This window comes from Carassius carassius, chromosome 47 (genome assembly GCF_963082965.1).
Source record: "Carassius carassius chromosome 47, fCarCar2.1, whole genome shotgun sequence".
Taxonomy (NCBI): Eukaryota; Metazoa; Chordata; class Actinopteri; order Cypriniformes; family Cyprinidae; genus Carassius; species Carassius carassius.
Genome location: NC_081801.1, coordinates 3,472,891 through 3,493,084, shown reverse-complemented (window position 1 = coordinate 3,493,084; position 20,194 = coordinate 3,472,891). Strand labels below are relative to the sequence as shown.

The 20,194-nt window shown below is 34.2% G+C and overlaps 1 protein-coding gene across 1 annotated transcript in view; it reads right to left on the bottom strand.

Annotated features, from left to right (window-relative positions):
* Nucleotides 1-20,194, bottom strand: part of LOC132130267 (collagen alpha-1(V) chain-like) — an 86,972-nt gene that overhangs the window by 22,742 nt on the left and 44,036 nt on the right. Inside the window, exons 6-29 of the mRNA XM_059541965.1 lie at nt 17,322-17,411; nt 16,050-16,607; nt 14,350-14,820; nt 13,896-13,952; nt 11,294-11,335; nt 10,725-10,787; nt 10,206-10,280; nt 8,549-8,641; nt 8,405-8,461; nt 8,254-8,307; nt 8,098-8,151; nt 7,955-8,008; nt 7,699-7,752; nt 7,183-7,236; nt 7,046-7,090; nt 5,053-5,106; nt 4,766-4,810; nt 4,606-4,659; nt 4,465-4,509; nt 2,955-3,008; nt 2,632-2,676; nt 2,461-2,514; nt 1,408-1,452; nt 1,028-1,081 (exon numbers count right to left, since the gene is read on the bottom strand). Coding sequence (XP_059397948.1) covers nt 1,028-1,081; nt 1,408-1,452; nt 2,461-2,514; nt 2,632-2,676; nt 2,955-3,008; nt 4,465-4,509; nt 4,606-4,659; nt 4,766-4,810; nt 5,053-5,106; nt 7,046-7,090; nt 7,183-7,236; nt 7,699-7,752; nt 7,955-8,008; nt 8,098-8,151; nt 8,254-8,307; nt 8,405-8,461; nt 8,549-8,641; nt 10,206-10,280; nt 10,725-10,787; nt 11,294-11,335; nt 13,896-13,952; nt 14,350-14,820; nt 16,050-16,607; nt 17,322-17,411 — 2,271 coding nt within the window. The remainder of the gene's footprint in view (nt 1-1,027; nt 1,082-1,407; nt 1,453-2,460; nt 2,515-2,631; nt 2,677-2,954; nt 3,009-4,464; nt 4,510-4,605; nt 4,660-4,765; nt 4,811-5,052; nt 5,107-7,045; nt 7,091-7,182; nt 7,237-7,698; nt 7,753-7,954; nt 8,009-8,097; nt 8,152-8,253; nt 8,308-8,404; nt 8,462-8,548; nt 8,642-10,205; nt 10,281-10,724; nt 10,788-11,293; nt 11,336-13,895; nt 13,953-14,349; nt 14,821-16,049; nt 16,608-17,321; nt 17,412-20,194) is intronic.

Here is a 20,194-nt window from a genome sequence, read left to right as displayed (position 1 = left end):
CAGTAATATCAAAGCCAATCATATCAAAGCTCATTTACATTCATTTCAATTTACATTAACATTTACTAATGTAATAATTGGATGTATAAATAATCAAAGTGGCTTTCAGGGGGAAAATACATTAAAAAGCATAGAAGAAGTACTTTGAAATTCCTCAGCAAACTTCCAAGGGGGTCTCGAGAAGACTTTAAATGTTTTAAAATAAGACAAAACGAGTTTTAAAATGAGCTAAAAATGCAAAAAATGACAATATAGTCTTTATTTAATTCACCCCCAAATTGAAATAATTAAATTATTTAAAGCAAACCTCCAAGGGTGTTTCAAGATGTTTTAATTTAAGACAAAACAAGCTTCAAAATGAGCTGAAACAACTAAAAAGTCAGATATTTATTCAAAGAATTCGACCCCAAAATCTTCTGAAATGTTTACAATTAATTATTTGAAATAATTAAATTATTTACAACAAACTACAACAAAAAAATTCTATTCACCCCCAAATGTCAGGAATTTTACAATTTTATTATTGTTCATAATTACATTGTTTAAAGCAAACAAAGGCACCAAGATTACTTAAAATGTTTTAAAATAAGACAAAACAAGCCTTTTTAGGATGGACAGAATCCTAGAATAAGATCCTAGAATTTAATTATGAAACGAGTTTGTGTGTACAGTTTGTGTTTGATGTTTTTGCCACTTTAGAGAAATAAAATGGAAAGATGAGCACATGAGCAGCATGGGAATAGTGAAGAGTTTGTGTGTGGCATTCACGTGGTCGGATTCACAAGTTATAGTCCTTGGGGTCCTTTTTTCTGTGTATGTCTATATCTGTTCGAATCCCAAAGCAAGTATGAGCAAAAGTAATTGTGATGCGCCACTAAATATAGACCCACTGTGATTTATGTGCTTCCTCAGAGATGCTCTGAGAATTAAAGATCGACCCAAGTGAAGAGAGAAATCAAATCCCATAATTCTCCAGAGATAAAGCCAAAAACAAATAACCTCTTCAACCTGCGAATATGTTTCTTACCCTGTCGCCCTTGATGCCCATATCTCCCTTAAATCCCGGAAATCCGTCTTCTCCCTAAGAAAGAAAGAGATGAAGATATGACTCTGAGAGCGTTGCAAACTTCCTTTCGCACATAATACCCCATTTTTGACAAATGAGAAAGGACAGCTATTTGCCGAGGCCTGATCTTATTTTCCTGCTGCACTCTTGCAGGATAAAACATTTTAATGGCCAAAGTGAGAAGATCAAAAATGCATCTTGGAGTACACTGGTGTCCATATTCAGTAGCAGAAATGAAACATTAATGACACAGGAGCAGTGCATTAGCCGTCCGCACACACTCATATCACAACAGCTCGTATCCAAACGGACACAGTCACTGGAACACACTCTGAAATTACCTTTTCACCCTTGTTTCCTTTTAGCCCACGGACTCCGTCAGCACCCTGCAGATAGAAAGAGCGAAAGAGCAAACGAAAAAAGATCAGCAGAGTCCAACAAACCTTCAAACCTCAGTGACTGACTCACTGTATCACCAGTGCTGTCTGTTTTGAGCCCTGCGAAGCCACTGGACTCTCTACTGTCTATATAATAATAATAAACAATCGATTACAATAGTGCATTTTAATTGAATTGCACATTTTATAACCTATGCATTTTGGCATAAAATATAGGTATATTTATATTATCTTGTTTCATCTGCCACAATGCATTCGGTATTACATTTTCCATGAACACTGACGTCTAACTATATTTTAAGTGAGAATTGTATTTTATTTCTAAAATGAAATAAATTAAAATCAAATCATATCAAATATTGAGAAATTTGTCTATATGGAATATATTTTTTATAAATAAATGGACACAAAAAGTAGTGTCACATCATCTGCTCTGCCTTACATTTTAGCCAAAAGAAGTTATATTAGAAGATGAAGACGACTATAAAGTTCAGATGATTCTGCCTCAGGGAAGTATCAGAATATAAGTCACACCTGAGTATAAGTCGCATCAGTCCAAAAATACGTCATGATGAGGAAAAAAACATATATAAGTCGCACTGGACTGTAAGTCGCATTTATTTAGAACCAAGAGAAAACATTACCGTCTACTGCCACGAGAGGGCGCTCTATGCTGCTCAGTGTAGACTACAGGAGCACTGAGCAGCATAGAGCGCCCTCTCGCGGCTGTAGACGGTAATGTTTTCTCTTGGTTCATTTCTCTTGGTTCATGTCAAATTAATTTAGATAAATAAGTCGCACCTGACTATAAGTCGCAGGACCAGCCAAACTATGAAAAAAAGTGCGACTTCTGGTCCGGAAAATACGGTAAGGAAAAAGCTAGAGGCAAAACGAGTTTTCACTTACAACTTACTACTACAGAACTACAATATCCACTGACCAATGAGAGATCAATATGAGTGCTGCTCTGACCAATGAGGATAAAGAAACACCTGCCTTTACACCTCGAGGGCCTGGATATCCGATGGGCCCCTGAGGACCAGGAGGTCCCTGTCAAACACAATCAGTTATGGATGGAGTTATTGATCACACCTGAAGTTAGATTTGTACAAGAGAGCTGTCTGTAAAGAAACTCGTCGGCTTGAGGAATAAAGGATAAACATGTACCAAGTTTCCTTTCTCTCCAGATGGTCCTTCTTTTCCTGGGTGGCCCTGTGTTTGTGACACAAAGAGAAAGATAAATGACAAGTTACCATGAAATGTGTAGAGAATAGGCCTTGAGATCGGATGTGAACAATGTGTGTCTCTGAAGAACTGCCAGGCAGATCACTGTACTGTAATTATTAATACAATGAAATCTCTCTGAAACGATGCATCCTGAGATGATCAGACGTGAATGGCGTGGGTGTGTGTGTGTGTGTGTGTGTGTGTGTGTGTGTGTGTGTGTGTGTGTGTGTGTGTGTGTGTGTGTGTGTATTTCCCGGACTCACCGGAGGTCCGTCGGCTCCTGGTACTCCTGATAAGCCTGGTTTTCCAGTGGGACCCTGAAGAAAGGAAAACCAGAATAAGCACTCAATCCATTAACACTCAGCACACATTTCCTGTTTCCACACACACCCATAAAGATTATCAAGTAATCAGCGATCAATACGTTAAAGTGGGCAGTGGGCACTGTAGTAGTGTTCATTTTGTCAGCTATTTTTAGTTTTAGTCAAGTTTCAGTCAACTAAATGTCTGGGGAAAATATTTTTTCCCGTCACATTTTCATCTTACTGCATAATGGCTAAAATTATTAAATATATATATATATATTATTAAATTTATATATATAAATAAATTTTTACATTTCATCAGAAGTTGCTCTTTCACCAATAAGCACAAATCAATAGAATATCGACTCTTATGTATGGTTTATTCGACCTCATTTAACGTTACTGTACAGATTTATAAAGGCTAAATAAACACCAGACTTCAGATATACCCTGTCTAAGTTATGAAAACTGGTGTAACACAAAAATACTCTAAAATATTATAACAGAGAAACTCCTAATATTTATTCCAAATTGCATTAATGTTTCTCTTTTTAAACAATGGCACAAAGACTCATTGCTGCACTGAGGTTGCGTAAGTAACATTACAATCCATAACCATTATCGCAAACAATACAGTCGAGATCCATGACAGAACACTGACTGCTGAATGACATTTTCATTTAAGCAGAATAGCTCAAATGGAGATTATTTGTACAGGACTATATCTCTGTGTTTTCAGATCACAGCACCTCCAAAGAGAAAGCACAAGTAAATGGTTGACAGATTGCCTAAATCAAGAAGTGGGCTGAATAGGTATCCGTTTAACAGAAAAGCTCTGATTGGAGGATTGAGCTCTTGATATCTGGCAACCGCAAACATGAACGCTCACATAATAGAGCTTTGTAAAGCAGTCTGAAATGTTTTGGCTCCACTTTTTTCAACTAAAAGAAAAAGGTTTTGGTAAAGTTTTTGTTCTTTTTAATTAATTGATTAATTAATTAAATTATTAATTAATGACAAATATGAATGTCCAGAATGATGAAAATCAAACATGTGACAAATTCCTAGATATGTAAGCTTTGTATTCATGCAGGGTTGAAAAACTGTGTATACTATTTTCAGCAAATATTTTACATTAATCACTATAAAAAAATATCAAGTGGTGTAAGAAGTAGTAAAAATTTACACATCTTCATCATTATTTTCAAATCACATAATTTATTGTTTTATGGTTTTCTTGTCACATAACAGAAAAATGGCTTTGATTTGGTGGGCAAAGGTTTTTTAATTATTTAACCATAACAAGACGAAGCATTTCTAAACATTATAAACATTAATAATAAACAAAAATAAACATTATCAATAGATATGCATGCACACACACACCCACACACACAAACTCTATATAAAGGCTTTTAATGCATTAACCAGAGAAGCATCCATTGATCATCCACTCATGTGGTCTCACCTTCTCTCCTGGAGGTCCGATCGCTCCCTGAGGACCTGGAAGTCCCTGTGGAAGAGGACAGAATTAGAGGACATTAACTGGTTAATAGGTCAATGACGGGAGGGTTAGAACATGTCTAAGTGGGCATGGCTTGATGAATACCTGAGCTCCGGGGTTGCCTTGTTGTCCTGGTGGTCCTGGCTCACCCTGAGGACCCTGATGAGTGAAAAAAGAAGCATAATAAAGTGAATATGTGTGTGTATAAGCATGTTTGTATCTGCACAAGAGTGTGTGTGTGTGTGTGTGTGTGTTTCAGACTTACAATGTTTCCTTTAGGTCCAGGATGTCCGTCCATACCAGTCACACCCTAAAATGATAGTTTAACACATTTAAAAACTATTCACACATTTTTATATTCTCACATTAAAAAAAATATTAGGACATTAACAATTAAGCTGTTTCTTTCTTACATAAGTGAATAAATATCATGAAGGTTGGGGACTTGACTGAGATGAAAACTAACAAATTGATTCAGATAAAGATGTCTTTTTGTATGTGTGTAAAGTGTCTAAAATATAAATCACAAAAAAAGATGAAGTTTGTACTTACGGGAGGTCCTGGAGGCCCTTGGGGACCTTTGGGGCCCAACAAACCACGAGGACCCTGAATAAGTGAAGACGGAGAAACAGAGAGTTGTGTTCAGCTGAAAGTGTCTGATAAGTGGGTAGCATTTGCCTGGTCATGTGACCTCAACATAATTAAAACAGCTTTTTCTATGCCACTTTTAGGACTCCTCATCTCATGTGCCTCATTTTCAACATACTTGCCTAAAGTACCATGTATTTCTTATTTACATGAAATAAAAATAAAATAATGTATTAAAAAATGTTTTAAAAGCATTCCACCTTTTTGTCCAAATAAAGCATTCAAAAACGTTAAAACGTTGCATTTATTTTAAAATGTTAAGCACAAAAAATAAAATAAATAATAAGTAATAAATAAAGCATTCACCCAGTCATGTAATCTCAACATGAATTTTTTGTGCCGCTTAAATGACTCTTCATCTAATGTGCTTCATTTTAAACATAGTTGTCTAAAGTACTAATTCTTTACTTAAGTAAAATAAAATACACATAAAAAATAAAATAAAATAGCTATACAATGTTCCACTTATTTTAATTTTCAGTAAATGTTCAAATAAAATAAAATGAAATGGTATATTGTGATCATAACGTGAATAAAACATCTTTTTATATGCCACTTATATGACTCCTCAATGACATGTACTAAATTTTAAATATAAGTACTATTTATTTCTTATTTAAATAAACTAAAAACTAAATAAGAAAACAGAAAAATAGAAAAAATTCAATAATGCATTTAGAAATAAAATAAAATAGATATAATGTGTACCACCTTTTTTTTAAATGTTCGGTAAATATTCAAATAAAATAAAATAGTGTTAGCCCAGTCATGTGATCGCAACATAAATAAAACCTTTTTCTATGTCACTTAAATGACTCTTCATCTCATGTGCTTCATTTTAAACACACAAGCATACCTGTCAACACTCACATTTTCCACAGGAGTCTCACGTATTTCACACCCATGTGACCAAAAGTTATGTTACTCAGCACATTAAATCACAATGTCACAATCATGTAGCAGAGGCACAGGGCACACCGGCCATTTCGAAACCATGTTACAGGTCGAAGTTTATTTATGTGCATTTAGCATCACCATCACCCAAGGCCATACAAGTCTTACATGGTACAAGATTGTGATTAAGTACTTACATTTTTTAAGATTAAACTTCAAAAGGTTATGATTTAATTGATTAAATATGAGCGCTGCACACTTCAAAGACAGGTGCTGCACTGCTTTGTCTACTTGTTACCAGGGAAACCACTACATTTCTGCAGTTCCAAAAACGCCACCTGCTGGCAGAGAATGAATGTGCAGTTTTCAATAGGTCTTCTGCTATTTTTGTTCAGACCAAAGCTGAAATAATCCCCATGTTTTTATGACCCATATACTTATATGTTAATAATTGCACAGGCTTTATAAAAGGTCTTAAAGTCTTAAATTTGATTTTAAAAATCCTACAGATACCCTGACCATACCCCATCCCCAGAGGTCAACCAGATTTTGGTACCCAAATGTTGGCAGGTATGCACTGGAGCCTAAAATACTATTTATTTCTTAGGTATAGAACTTTTTTAATGTTGAAAAACATATTTTGTGCTTCTTATAAGACATAAATGATTGAGTTTATGTGTATATGCTAGAGCAGATAAAGTCCCTCTCAATCTAAATGGTACACATGGAGCGCCCCCTGCTGGACAGAGTCTTAAACTGTTATAGTAACTAGTGGTTAATTGACTGAACATTTTCATCTCCTCTACATTTTCTGTTTTTGAATGTTTCTCTCACTTCACGTCCATAACAAGCAAAATGCAGTGGACCCCTCAAAAAATGAGTGGCATGGATTTGTTGTTTTACTCCACTGGAGGAAATGTTGTGTTATGTAACACTATGATCTAGTGGTGGATAACAGAGGATAAAAGAGCATGCTGGAATACTGGAGGAAATATGAACTCACCGATTCTCCGGGCAGACCTCTGGGTCCGACCTCACCATCATCACCCTGACATACAGGAAATGATGTCATCATTGTGATCCATTTAGAACAATAACACAGATGGGAAACAGGAAGGGATTAAAAGAACAAGCTCTTACTCTTTCTCCATCCTCTCCTGAAGGCCCAGGAGGCCCCTGAGGACCTGTCTCACCCTACAACAACCACAAAGACACTCTCATTCATTTTCAGAGAATGAATCACCCTCCTTTTTACATAAGTACTGCCAAATAACTAACTTCAATATATTTGAAAATAAAATAAAATATGTAATAAAATAGACTGCAATGCCCATTTTAATTTAGTTTAATTTGACATATAATTTTTTTTATTCTTATAAAAACAATATATATATATATATATATTCATAATTTTTTTATGTTTTTTAAAATACTAAAACTATAAAATATATATATATAAACTGATTTTAAACTAAACTAAACTAAAATAAGATTGGATAAGAAGCTGTAAAATAAAATAAAATAAAATAAAATAAAATAAAATAAAATAAAATAAAATAAAATAAAATAAAATAAAATAAAATAAAATAAAATAAAATAAAATAAAATAAAATAAAATAAAATAAAAGTATTCCACTTGTTTTAAAATGTGTTTACCCTGTGACCCTTTTCTCCAGGCAAACCAGCGAGCCCATCGAATCCTCGGTCACCCTGTGAAGCACACAGACAGCAAACAGTTCAGAATGGCAGGATATTAACATTTTATAAACAAGAAACAATTACTTACTACTGTAATTTGTCTGCATGAAATCAAAGTTGACACTTTTTACTTTCTGTCATCTTATTGTGCACAATTCATTATTGTGAGTAATGCTAAAAGATATTTGTCTAACGTTAATCTCATTAGTTTTACCTTTGTTCCCGTCTGTCCAGGCATCCCTCTGGCTCCATCTGAGCCGGGTCGACCCTAAGCCACAGAAAACATGATTCGCTTTCATAAATCTGTTTATACAGAATGATCAGGTCAATAATAATAACAACAAAACAAAAAATTACCCTTCTACCAGGCTTTCCAGGAGGGCCATGGGATCCCAGTGGACCACGAGGACCCTAAAAACACACACACAGGTCTCAGACCAGCTCTATTCTGCATCAAACTGTCTTCAAATACTGTCAAAAAGCTGAGGATTGTGGGTAATCTGTGATGCCTACCTGAGGTCCTGATTCTCCAGACTCTCCTTTCAGTCCAGGCACACCAGGAGGCCCCTGGGAAAATCAAATCAAGCATGAATCATTATCTGACTCATCATAATATTACAGATATCATCATTTCGACAGACTGAAAACAGATTTACAGACATACCAGAGGACCAGGACGGCCTGTCAAACCCATCGGTCCGGTAGGACCCCTCATCGCCAGCTATATATTAATGACACAGAGCGATTAGTTTGCATAGAGATGCATGTGTGTGAGACAGTGTGTATTAGTGTAAGTGTGTGTTTTTACCCTGGCCTGCTGCATGATGGCTTGCATCTGAGCCTCTTGGGCAGAAACTGCAGGGCCTTTGTGTCCGCTGTCCCCTCCTGTACTCATGCGGAACTACAGAGACAGAACGGTACCAAACTATCAGCATTCAGACTGAAAGAAATATGTTAGACATGATAGCATGAGTGCAAAGTGTTCCACCTGTTTTAGAATGTTCTATATGTGTTCAAATAAAATTAAGTAAAATGTACCTGAAAATAAAACGTTTAAATAAAAATGTAAAAAAAAATGCATTTATTTGATTGTAATATTAGCTGGATGATTTGTTTTGGATGCCGGAATAAGTTGCATACTACACTCAATGAGTGGCATTTAGTTATGGCATTAAATACAGTTTATTTGCATAAAATACCATTTAAAAACAATCTGAAAAATGTTCATTATAAGTTCAAATAAAATGAAATAGTTCAAAAGTATTCCATCTATTTAAAAATGTTCATTATATGTTCAAATAAAGTAAAATAATGCAAAAATAATTTATTTTAAAAATAAAATAGTTACAAAGTGTTCACCTGCTTTAAAAAGTTATATTAAAAAACATTGTTAAATGTTAAAAAACGAAACTTATATAATATAAAATAGATATAAAGTGTTTCACCTAGTTGAAAATCAGTTCAGTATATTTTCAAATAAAATAAAATAAGAAATAAGATAAAAAATAAAATAATGCATTTAAAAATAAAATTGCTCTAAAAAAAAGTTCATTATATTTCAAATAAAATAAAAGAACTTTTGAACACTACAGTAGTGTACTGTACATACTACATAAATAAATAAAAATAAGTGTGGTAGTATGTAATTCCAGATGTACCCTATAGCTGAATTCAGACTAGCATACTACTCTTACTATTTCTTCCATACAAAGAAAAGCAGAAATAGTATGACTAGTAAGGATGTGTTTCTGTGCCTTCATCTCTGTGCATGAGTCCAATTGATCAGCACTGCCATCTGGTGTCTGAACTCATTCACTACACTTCCAAGAGTAAGAACGCTAGTTTCAAAGTGAGCCTTTGCTTCATGACTCTGAATTGATTTTCATGGGTATTACTGGGGCGGTGGGGAGAGGTAGTGTTTAGGGTGGGGTTTAATTACAATCACATGTTGACTGTAAACATATACAACATGGACAACATCATTTCAATGTGGTGTTCAGAACATCTGGATTTGCCGTGGAAGCATTCCAGAACTCTCGACTGAAAGACATTGTGAAGTCCATACACGTACAGAGAGAAAAAAAATGTATTGGAGTAACAGCTGGGAAAGAGGAAATTTGGAATAGCTGAGAGTATGTGGAATTTGCGAAATGTCTCACTGCATTAACCAGAGTGTGATTCATTGGGAATCACAGCAGCAAAGGGAGCATTATGATTCTGATATCTCTCGGACATAATTATCACTGTTAAACCACTGTGAAAATAAATCAAGCTAGGGCAAGAACTAACGGCTCTGAACATTCATTATTTCACACTGCAGAAAACTGATCTAAGTACAGTGCAACGGGGCTTTAATTCTAAAAGCTAAAAGACATGCAAACGTCCATGAATCAGTTGTTTGTGTGCCATTACAATGTGTAGTTATTGTAAGTGTGTATCCAGTAATTGTGCTCAGATTTACATACAGGCAACATCAGGACAGTCCCTGGAGGTCCTGGAAGACCATCAGCTCCAGGCAGACCAGGGCGACCATGAGGACCCTGTCAAAAGAGTAAAAGATTATGAGTAATTCATTAAACATCATTTTGATCATTAAAAAAATCTCTTTCAATCAGTGCAATCAGGCTCTCTAAAATTAAAATTAAAATTTCATTTTGTACAGTATGGTGAAATGCATGAAGAAATGTTCAGGTCATGTTTCACCACGAAAAAAAAAATTCAAAATATATATTTTTTTCATATATATATATATATATATATATATATATATATATATATATATATATATATATATATATATATTTCTATGAACACAATCATTACTTTAAAATAAATATTAATTAGTTAGAATGATTTAAAATTTCTTTTAGTTTTCAGACATTGACCCTGTTCACAATTTTACAAACTTGGACATGTTGCAGAACACAATCTGAAATGCTGCTGAATGTGTTCAATATCTTGTTTGTGTTGTCCTGGTTACTTACCCTCTCACCGGACTCTCCGGGGCTACCTGGGGATCCCGATGAACCTGGAGGACCGGGGAGACCCTAAAACAACACACCGGTACTGTCAGAAACACATGTAAAGCCATGGCAAACACACAAACACACATGGTTGTTGGTCCGGTGAGGTAAGACTCTAGATCACTGCTGGACTCCTTCCATTGCTCTATTTCTCAAACTCATGTTGTTATAGTCTCTAAAGGGCCATCAGATCCACCAATGCTCCAGCTGAAAGAAGAGTTGCTTTATAAATAAGTAGGTCAAGAATGAAACTTAAGAAACAAAACAGACATACAGCTGTTGAGCATCGTCAGCAATAGTCACTGGGCCTAGAAAACAGTTCAGCTTTCCTAGTTAATATTCCTAGCTAATTTTTTTACGAATCAGTTGACTTAGATGATTCAGTTCAACTGATTGGTTTGGAAGGTTAATTTTTTACGAATCAGTTGACTCAGATGATTCAATCGAACGGTTGGTTTGGAAGGTTCGTTTTAGCGAATCAGTTGACTCAGATGATTCAGTTCAACTGTTTGGAAGAAAAGTAGACTTACAGTTGGACCCTCTGGACCAGGTGGGCCTTCAACCAGCATTCCCTATAAGAACAGAAAAAACCCAAATACATTAGAGTAACAGCATAAACAATCTGCAATATCAATATAAGATCTGAAGTATGAGAGCACCACAGCTTTGGTGAAAATCATATACAGTGTGTGTGTGTGTGTGTGTGTGTGTGTGTGTGTGTGTGTGTGTGTGTGTGTGTGTGTGTGTGTGTGTGTGTGTGTGTGTGTGTGTGTGTGTGTGTGTGTGTGTGAGAGAGATCTGCACTTGGCTGCGGGTCTCTGTAACGATCATACCAAACAGCAGTATCAGGAAGTCTTTTAAAGCAGTGTTTCATGCCAGAAAAATACTTTTTCTTTTTTTTTTTAATTAGACTACATTACGGAAATCTGATATCTAGGAATAGAAATGGTCAACTAAAATAAATAAAGAAAAAAAAAAGCTATATTTTTTAAGTATTTATAAATTGTAATTTTTTTATTTTAGTTTAGGTTTTAGCAATTGTTTTGTTTTTGCATTTTTATTCTATAAATTCTTTTATTTCTACAGCATTTTTAAGTCATTTTAATACTGCAAATTAAAGTTAATTTATTGCCAAGGCATTCCTAATTTTTACATTAAAAAAAATACGTTTTCATCTAATATTTAAATTTTACTGTATATTCTTCATAATGAATCAACTCCAAAGTCCTAGAGGATTTAAAACCATCACAGTCCATTAAATCATGCCTCAAAAATATTAGACTCTGGCATAAAAGCACAAAGTAAAAATTTCAGCAATTATAAAAAATTAGTTATAGTTAGTTATAATTAGTATATAAAATTAGTTATTAGTTACAGTTATAGTAATGAACTATTTTAGTTTTTGAAAGAATTTTATGTTGTTAGTTGCTTTGGATAATAGCGTTTACTAAAAGCATAAATTACTCATTAAACACTGTTTATTAATAATGATGTATAATATTGCTGCCTTTAAAAGGTAAAAGTTTGAGATTGTTTTAGGCACTGCATATTGTTTAAACATGCAAAGCATTTTCAAATATGCAAAAATGTGCTTGCATGAGTTGTGTCATAACCATACCACTGCAATTATCTCAAAAAGCATATGAAGATTGAATTATAGCCCAATGTGCATGATCATTACATATGCAGAGTTCAGCCTCACTTAAGATCCAGAGAACTTTTTTGTTTGTTATAATATCTTGGTCTAATCTGGTGCTTTTTAAAGATGCTGGGTCTTGGCTCTGTCCCGAAGGCATCGTCCGAGTGTGCTGTCGTGGCAGTGGGCATGTTCGCTTTGTTTTTTTGCGCTCCTTACATGCCAAAAAACACAGGGTGGACAAAGTGTGTGTGTGAAAGCCAAAACAAGAGAGAATGTGTGCGCTTGCAGAAAGAAGCATATGATTTGAGCTTTTTTCTCTCTGCACATGGTCATCCTTCATTAAAACCAGCTGTCCTGATCTGAATGTTTGTGCTTTTCCTTAAGAAAGAGCTTCTCATTGATCTGTTCTTGCATCTCTGTAACAGTACATTAAAAAAGTCAAAGACCATGTAATTTATTTCAAGTGCATTTTTATATTGGTCTAACTGAAAAAACATGGTTTCATTTCATTCACTTAATAGTAAGACTGTAGAAGTAGCGTGTTTCTTTGCAACACTTTTACATTTCATTTTCATCAAACAAAAATGTAAGATATAGAGGAGATTTCATGCAAAAAGCTTCTTTTTTAATTTTTTTTAAATTTAATTGTATTATTATTATTATCTTTTTTTAATGATTTACTACTTAGAAGTAATGTTATGGATTTTGTAATGTAGATCTATTTATGTTTTTTGTTTTAACCTGTCGAATTTGAGTATTATTGTTTATTTGGGTTCTGAATTAGTTTTTTTAATTATTATTATTATTTGTAACTGGTATTTGAACTTTTTCTTTTTCTCAGTGTGCTGCAATTATTGTGGGTTTAGTTAATTTTTTTTATACATAACAGAAAATATTATGCATATTTTAAAAAGACATCCCAATAAACATTAAGGTCTTTTGAAGTTGTCTAAACTATATCAAACGTTGGCTATAAAATGTTTTTAGTTGTATCTACTTTCATATTATATTGACATAATAATGTTAAGTAACATAACATGTATTTATAATTATACAATTTGTACTTGTATTCATGTTTTTGTCCAGAAAAATAAATATTGTTGATTAGTATGAAATAAATATAATGTGGTGGGAAAATAACCAGACTGCACAGACTTTTTCAAATCTGGCTGTAAAGGTAAGATCTAGTCTAATTCTCTATCCTGGTGTTCACTGATAATAAACCAAGATGTCGTTCTCTCCCGCTGAGATTGCAATGACATCTGTTTGACATACATATATACATACACATTATGGTTTCCATAAAAATATTAATTACATTTCAAAATATTTTCAAACAGAAAATGGTTCTTAAATTGTAATATTATTTTATAATATTACTGTTTTACTCTATTATATGAATGCAGCAATGGTGAGCAGAAGAGACTTAAAATTCTTACCGACCCCTAACTTTTGAACAGTAGTGTATATATCGAATTGTAAATGACACTTACGGGTTCAATGATCGCAGGCTCTCCTTTTTGCCCTTTCTCTCCTCTCAGTCCATCCACCTTTGGAAACACAAACTCAGTCTAACTCAATCCAGATCAGTGTAAGCACAATATGGATTATAACAGGTAATAAATGCAGGTAATAAGGTAATTGCAGATAATAAGTAAAACAAACAATTCTGAGAACTTGCTATGGTAGTTCAGCCAAAAATTAACTATACATGTTGTTCAAAGCCTGTCTGACTTCTGTGAAACACAAAGTGAGGAATTATACATTTATTCACTTAGCTGACGCTTTTATCCAAAGTGTAATGTAATGTAATGTAATGTAATTATATTGAAAAGAGTGGGAAGTGCATTCTCCTTTAGTGTTCAACGGGAGAAAAGTAAGGCATACAGGTTTGGAACAACATAAAGATGAGTAAAATGCACAGAGGTAGGTGGAGCTATACGTCACCTGTCCGTAGATCTCGTCGGTCTCGGCGGGCAGCGCTTTGTCGCCTTCGGGGTACAGGTTGTCATAATCATAAATCTTTTCCAGGTCTTCATCAGTGTAATCCGTGATGGACTCCTTGAAGTCGTCGATATCGATGGAGTCTGTCTCTCCACCGATTCCCCCGTGTCCTCCCGTGGCAACAGTCCCCGCCCCCACGCTGGCCCCAGCGCTGCTGGATCCGCCCCCAGCTGAGCCAGTCGACGAAACAGATCCGCCCCCTACAGAAACAGATCCGCCCCCAACAGAAACAGATCCGCCTCCTACAGAAACAGATCCGCCCCCAACAGAAACAGATCCGCCCCCTCCGGACACTGAAGTGCTGGTGCTGCCGCCGCCTCCTTCCACATTATACTCTCCCTCTCCGTATCCTTCTCCATATCCCTCTCCATAGAGATTCTCACCGTACAGGTTATCATCATAACCACCATCAACCTACACATCAGACAAACACAAGGCTTCATATATCATAACCATTCATAACTCAAATGTTTGTGCACTGGATATACATCTATCTATTCATTTTCAAAATTGAAATCTGTTTGTGTGAAACCGAGAAAAGTAAACCTACTTTTGGAACAAGTAATTTTTTATTTTTTTACCTGAGACATTATTATTATTATGGAGCCCCGCACATACATGAAAGAATATAATTAATAAATTGTGCGCACGATTTACTAATTCGTTCCCTCAATGTACTAAAACGTTTACACTATTACTATAGCGTTCCCTCGATTTACTATTTCGTTCACTCGATTTATAAATAGTGCGCATGATTTACTAATTCGTTCCCTCGATTTGCTAAATTGTGCACACAATTTAGCAAATCGAGGGAACGTAATAGTAAATCGAGGTAATGCAATAGTAATCATGTGCACGTTTTAGTACATTGAGGGAACGAATCAGTAAATCGTGTGCACAAATTTTTTTTTTTTTCTTGCATGGCATGTGCGGGGCTCCATATATTATGACAAAAAGCACGTATAGTTTAGTTTTTTTTACGATTTTGCCTAGTATTTTCAGTGGTGATGCTCATTAGATTCTCAATCCTGTAGTACAATAATTGTACAGTCCTAAAACAGGCTTTATTTTCTTTAAACAAAATTTTAAGAATTTTTTTCAATTTACAATATAATTATTTTTATTACCTGGAATTAAATATAACGTGGACATGTTCCTGACATGCTCTAATGAAAGACAATGTTGCAGTAATTGCAATAAGCAAAACTTGCAAAACATTTTAAAGACATTTAAAACACAGAAAAATATTGAAATAGTAAAACAAAATTAAATTAAATTAAATTAAATAAAACTTCCTGAGTTCAGTAAAATCCACCTTTGAAAAATATAATATTTATGCATTATCATACTAAACAATGCAGTAATTGCAGTAATAAGAAAAACCTGCAAGACATATGAAAGATATTTAAACCATATATATTAAAATATATATAATTTGAAAATTAAAATAAAATAAAATGGCATTGATTAAAAACGTTATTATTAAATGTTACCAATACAATCTATTATATCTGAATTAGACTGGAGTTCAGTAAAATCCATTTAAAACATTATACTAAACACTAAATATTTAAATATATCTCTGAATTAATTCTCACTTAAGATTGAAATTGTTTCGGATAACTAGTTCCAACTAAACTCACCGAGGTAGAGCTGGAGCTAGAGCCAGTACTGACTCCAGAGCTGGAGCTGGAGCCAGTATTAACGCCAGAGCTGGAGCTGGAGCTGGAACTGGAGCCGGAGCTGGAGCTAGTAATAATTCTGGTGCTAGAGCCAGTGCCGGAGCCAGAGGTTCCATTGTGAATGACTGTGGTGGTTGTGTGTACTCTTACACTTCCTCCTCCTCCTCCTGATGATGATGATGATGATGTAATGATCCGCCTGTCCAGGTCTCCCAGTCCAATATCCACCTCACCACCCAGTCCGATATCCGCTTCTCCGCCGGCACCTGTGCCTGTGCTAGTGATGGTGATGGTCCGGGAACCATCAGGCCGTGAGGTCGTCTCGTCATAGTATGTTTCGTATCCAGTCTCGTATCCGTCGTAGCCATCATACGGATCCTCGCCAGTAGTCGTGGTAGAGCTGGATGATGAAGAAGATGAAGAGGAGGATGACGAGGAGCTACTCGCAGAACTGCTGGAGCCTCCTGTTCCACTAGTGATAACTGACGAAACCACACGACCGCTATCCGGAACAGACACCTGGTAAACACAGTAAACAGACACTGTTTATAATAAAGAGTTGAACATGAATGATTAGATGAATGCACTGTTTTCTTGATTTCGTTTCAATCCAGCTGATCCCATTTAGGGATATTTCTGTTACAGTGTTATTTTTTTAAGAAGTAAAAAAAAAAAATTGCAATAATGCCGCTCCACATTTATTTTTTATTTTTATTGAATATATTTTTTTACTTGGAAATATGAAAAATTATAGAAGAACACAGTTAATTGTTGAATTTAGAAATCAATATGAAATTGCAATGACTTACTTCACCCAGTCCTAACCACTATGAATAATTTTGTAATAATTAAATTCCATTTTCGGTAATAAAAAAAAAGCTGTATAATAATAGTAATAATAAAATAACAGATAAAACTTACAATTAACTGAAATAAAACAAGTTTAAAGTAGTCAAAGTAGTGAAAATTTGTAAAACTATAACTACAATAATTTATAAATTATTAAAAACTAGAACCAAAATAATTAACTAATTATATATATATATATATATATATATATATATAAATATCTATATATACATATATATCAAAGACATGTAACAAATTGGCTAAAATTTGAACCAAAATTAAAATGAAAACTGAAAATATTAAAATAAAAGCTCATTCAAAATATATACAAAACACTACATTACAAAACAGTACATTAAACAAAAGTACTAAAATAAGACTGACCGTTAGGTCTTCAGTTTCAGTTCCAGTCGTTTCTGATTCCATGTCCTCATAGTATGGATACTCGTAATAGTAGTTATCATCCTCTGTTTTCTGAAAATTAATGTTGAATACTGAGTGTTAATACATTTAAAAATTCTGTATTATCTCCAGTGTTCCAGAAAAAAAACTACCTAAAAATGTGTTATAAATATGAATATTCTATAGTGTTAGAGTACATTTATTAATTTTTAGCTTTCTTAGTTCTTTTGCCAGTGCATATGGGTAGTTGGCAATATTCCACTTAGTCTCATGGAATGAGATCATACACACTGCATGCATAATAATTATGTTTGAAAAATGCTTTTTAAACTCGTTTCAGATGGAAAACAGCACATCGCACCACATACTTGCATATGGATCCATTTTGACAATATGAGAAATACAAAATAACTAATGATTTCGGAGCCTGAGGACATGAACATGAGTTGAGTAGAGTCTCTCAAGCATAGACATCTTGTAATTGTAATTATGACAAGATGTGAATGCATCATATGGTAACATAATCTGTTTTCTTTAACAACCTCAACAAAAAAGCACAACCATCATTTTATCTTCAAATTTATAATTGAGTGAGAGCAAATATATGTAAATATAAAATGTTTCATATTTTCTATATATGTGTATGCAATGTCAAGTACGTACAAATTTATATATAATTAGCAAAATATTTACTGACACTTTGAATGACAAATGATATGTAGGATATTTTATTTGTATTTATATATAAAAATATATATTTTACTGTACTGTTTGTTCATTCCAAAAGGACTTCATACTTTCATTCATGAGTTATACTCATGTGATGCTAATTAAGCAATTCAAGCAGCGCTCTTGATTTAATAGACTGAAATTCCCTGAGATGAACGAATAAAGGAAAGGAGGGATTCCCTCCGACTGAGTCCAGCGGAAATCTATGTTCTGTCTTATCTAGCAAGAAAGAGAAGAACGCGAAGAATTCCAACCACTCGCCGACCTCTAGCTCGGATTCACCATTCGGCCTCTCTCTCCCTAATTCCCACACATTAGCAATGGATAACTCATCACGTTTTCATCTGTACAGAGGTTTCGCTGATACTGAAGTGATGGACTCGGGGTTTTCTTTCATATTGCCCCCTTCTAATACCCCAGACTTAGAGTTACAGCTCCTGACACACACAAAACTGAAAAAGGTGAACGTGAGGACAACAGAGGGTCGTTTGCATGCCAACATGCTGACATCAAAGCCCTAAAAGATGTAAAAGTCCATGCATGTCTGAAAACGCACCACATGCTGCAGTCACATGAAAATCATTTTGTTTTACAGGCATAGCTCAGAGATAACTTTATCATATGTTGGCCACAACAGTTTTTCAATAGAAACCTTACTTTTCTGAAGATTACTAAGAGCTGTTTTAATTTTTTTTTTTTTTCCTGAATATCATATGTGACCCTGAAGCACAAAACCTTAAGTCTTAAGTCACTGGGGAAAATTTGTAGCAATAGCCAAAAATAAATTGTATGGGTCAAAATTATTTTTCTTTTATGCCAAAAATCATTAGGATATTAAGTAAATATCATGTTCCATAAAGATATTTGGTAAATTTCCTATTGTATATATATTAAAACTTCATTTTTGATTAGTAATATGCATTGCTAAGAACTTAATTTGGACAACTTTAAAGGTGATTTAGTCAGTATTTTGAATTTCTTTCACCCTCAGATTCCAGATTTTTAAATAGTTGTGTCTCTGCCAAATATTTTCCAAGCATAGCTAACTATACATCAATGTAAAGCGTATTTATTCAGCTTTCATTTCTTTGTATAAATAAATCTAAAAAAATTTTTCACTTATGACTGGTTTTGTGGTCCAGGGTCACAAATGGTTGAGCATGACGCTAGCAACGGCAAGGTCATGGGTTCGATTCTCAGGGTACATGCGTATATGCAGGATTACGGGGTTGGAAAAATTTTTTTTTCCAAAGGCAGTTAAATTCACACAATTGAATTCAATTTAATCATTTAACATTTGTTAAAACGTAACATTTGTCAAGCCAGCCTGAATATATCGTAATTAAATATTACAATATATAACGGTGTGATTTAAGGCAAGACACATACAGGTGAACAGGGTCAAATATTTAACAGACATCATTCTCCTCCAGTTCATTGATTACATTAAGAATATCAAATATTTTTTGTATTACATGTTTTCTGAAATGTCATAGGTGTTATCTAATAAAAAATTAAATTAAATGCATTCACTAATTTGCATAAATCAGGTACAAAATTCTTGTTTAATTTTTTTGACAAATCAGAGTTCCTGTAGCTCAATTGGTGACGCATTACGTTAGCAAGTGCAAGGTTGGGGGTTCAAATCCCAGGGAACACATGTTAGGAAAAAAATTGTTAGCCTGAATGCAATGTAAGTCGCTTTGGATAAAAACGTCTGCTAAATGTAAAGGTTTTTACAGAGGGAATTGTTGATATTACTTCATAAATCAGAAAATACTGTCAACAGCCAGAAAAAAAACATGTTTTCAGGAATAAAATGTTGTGACCAGGCGAATGATATATGAACAAACCCTTCAGTAAAAACCTTCAGAATAGAGATAGTAATAAAACTGTACATTTTGGTACATGCAAGAGCTACTGAAGCGGAGAAAAAACTCTGCAGCCTTTAAAAAATGTGCACGTTTACCATGTTTTTAAGAATAAAACCAGTCAAATTATATATGAACAAACATTTTAGTTAAAAACCTTCAGAATATAGAAATTAATAAAACCTATGTTTTTGCCTGTAATGTCTTGCCTTAAACATTGAATCCACCAGAAACTCCAGCACTATTGACAATATT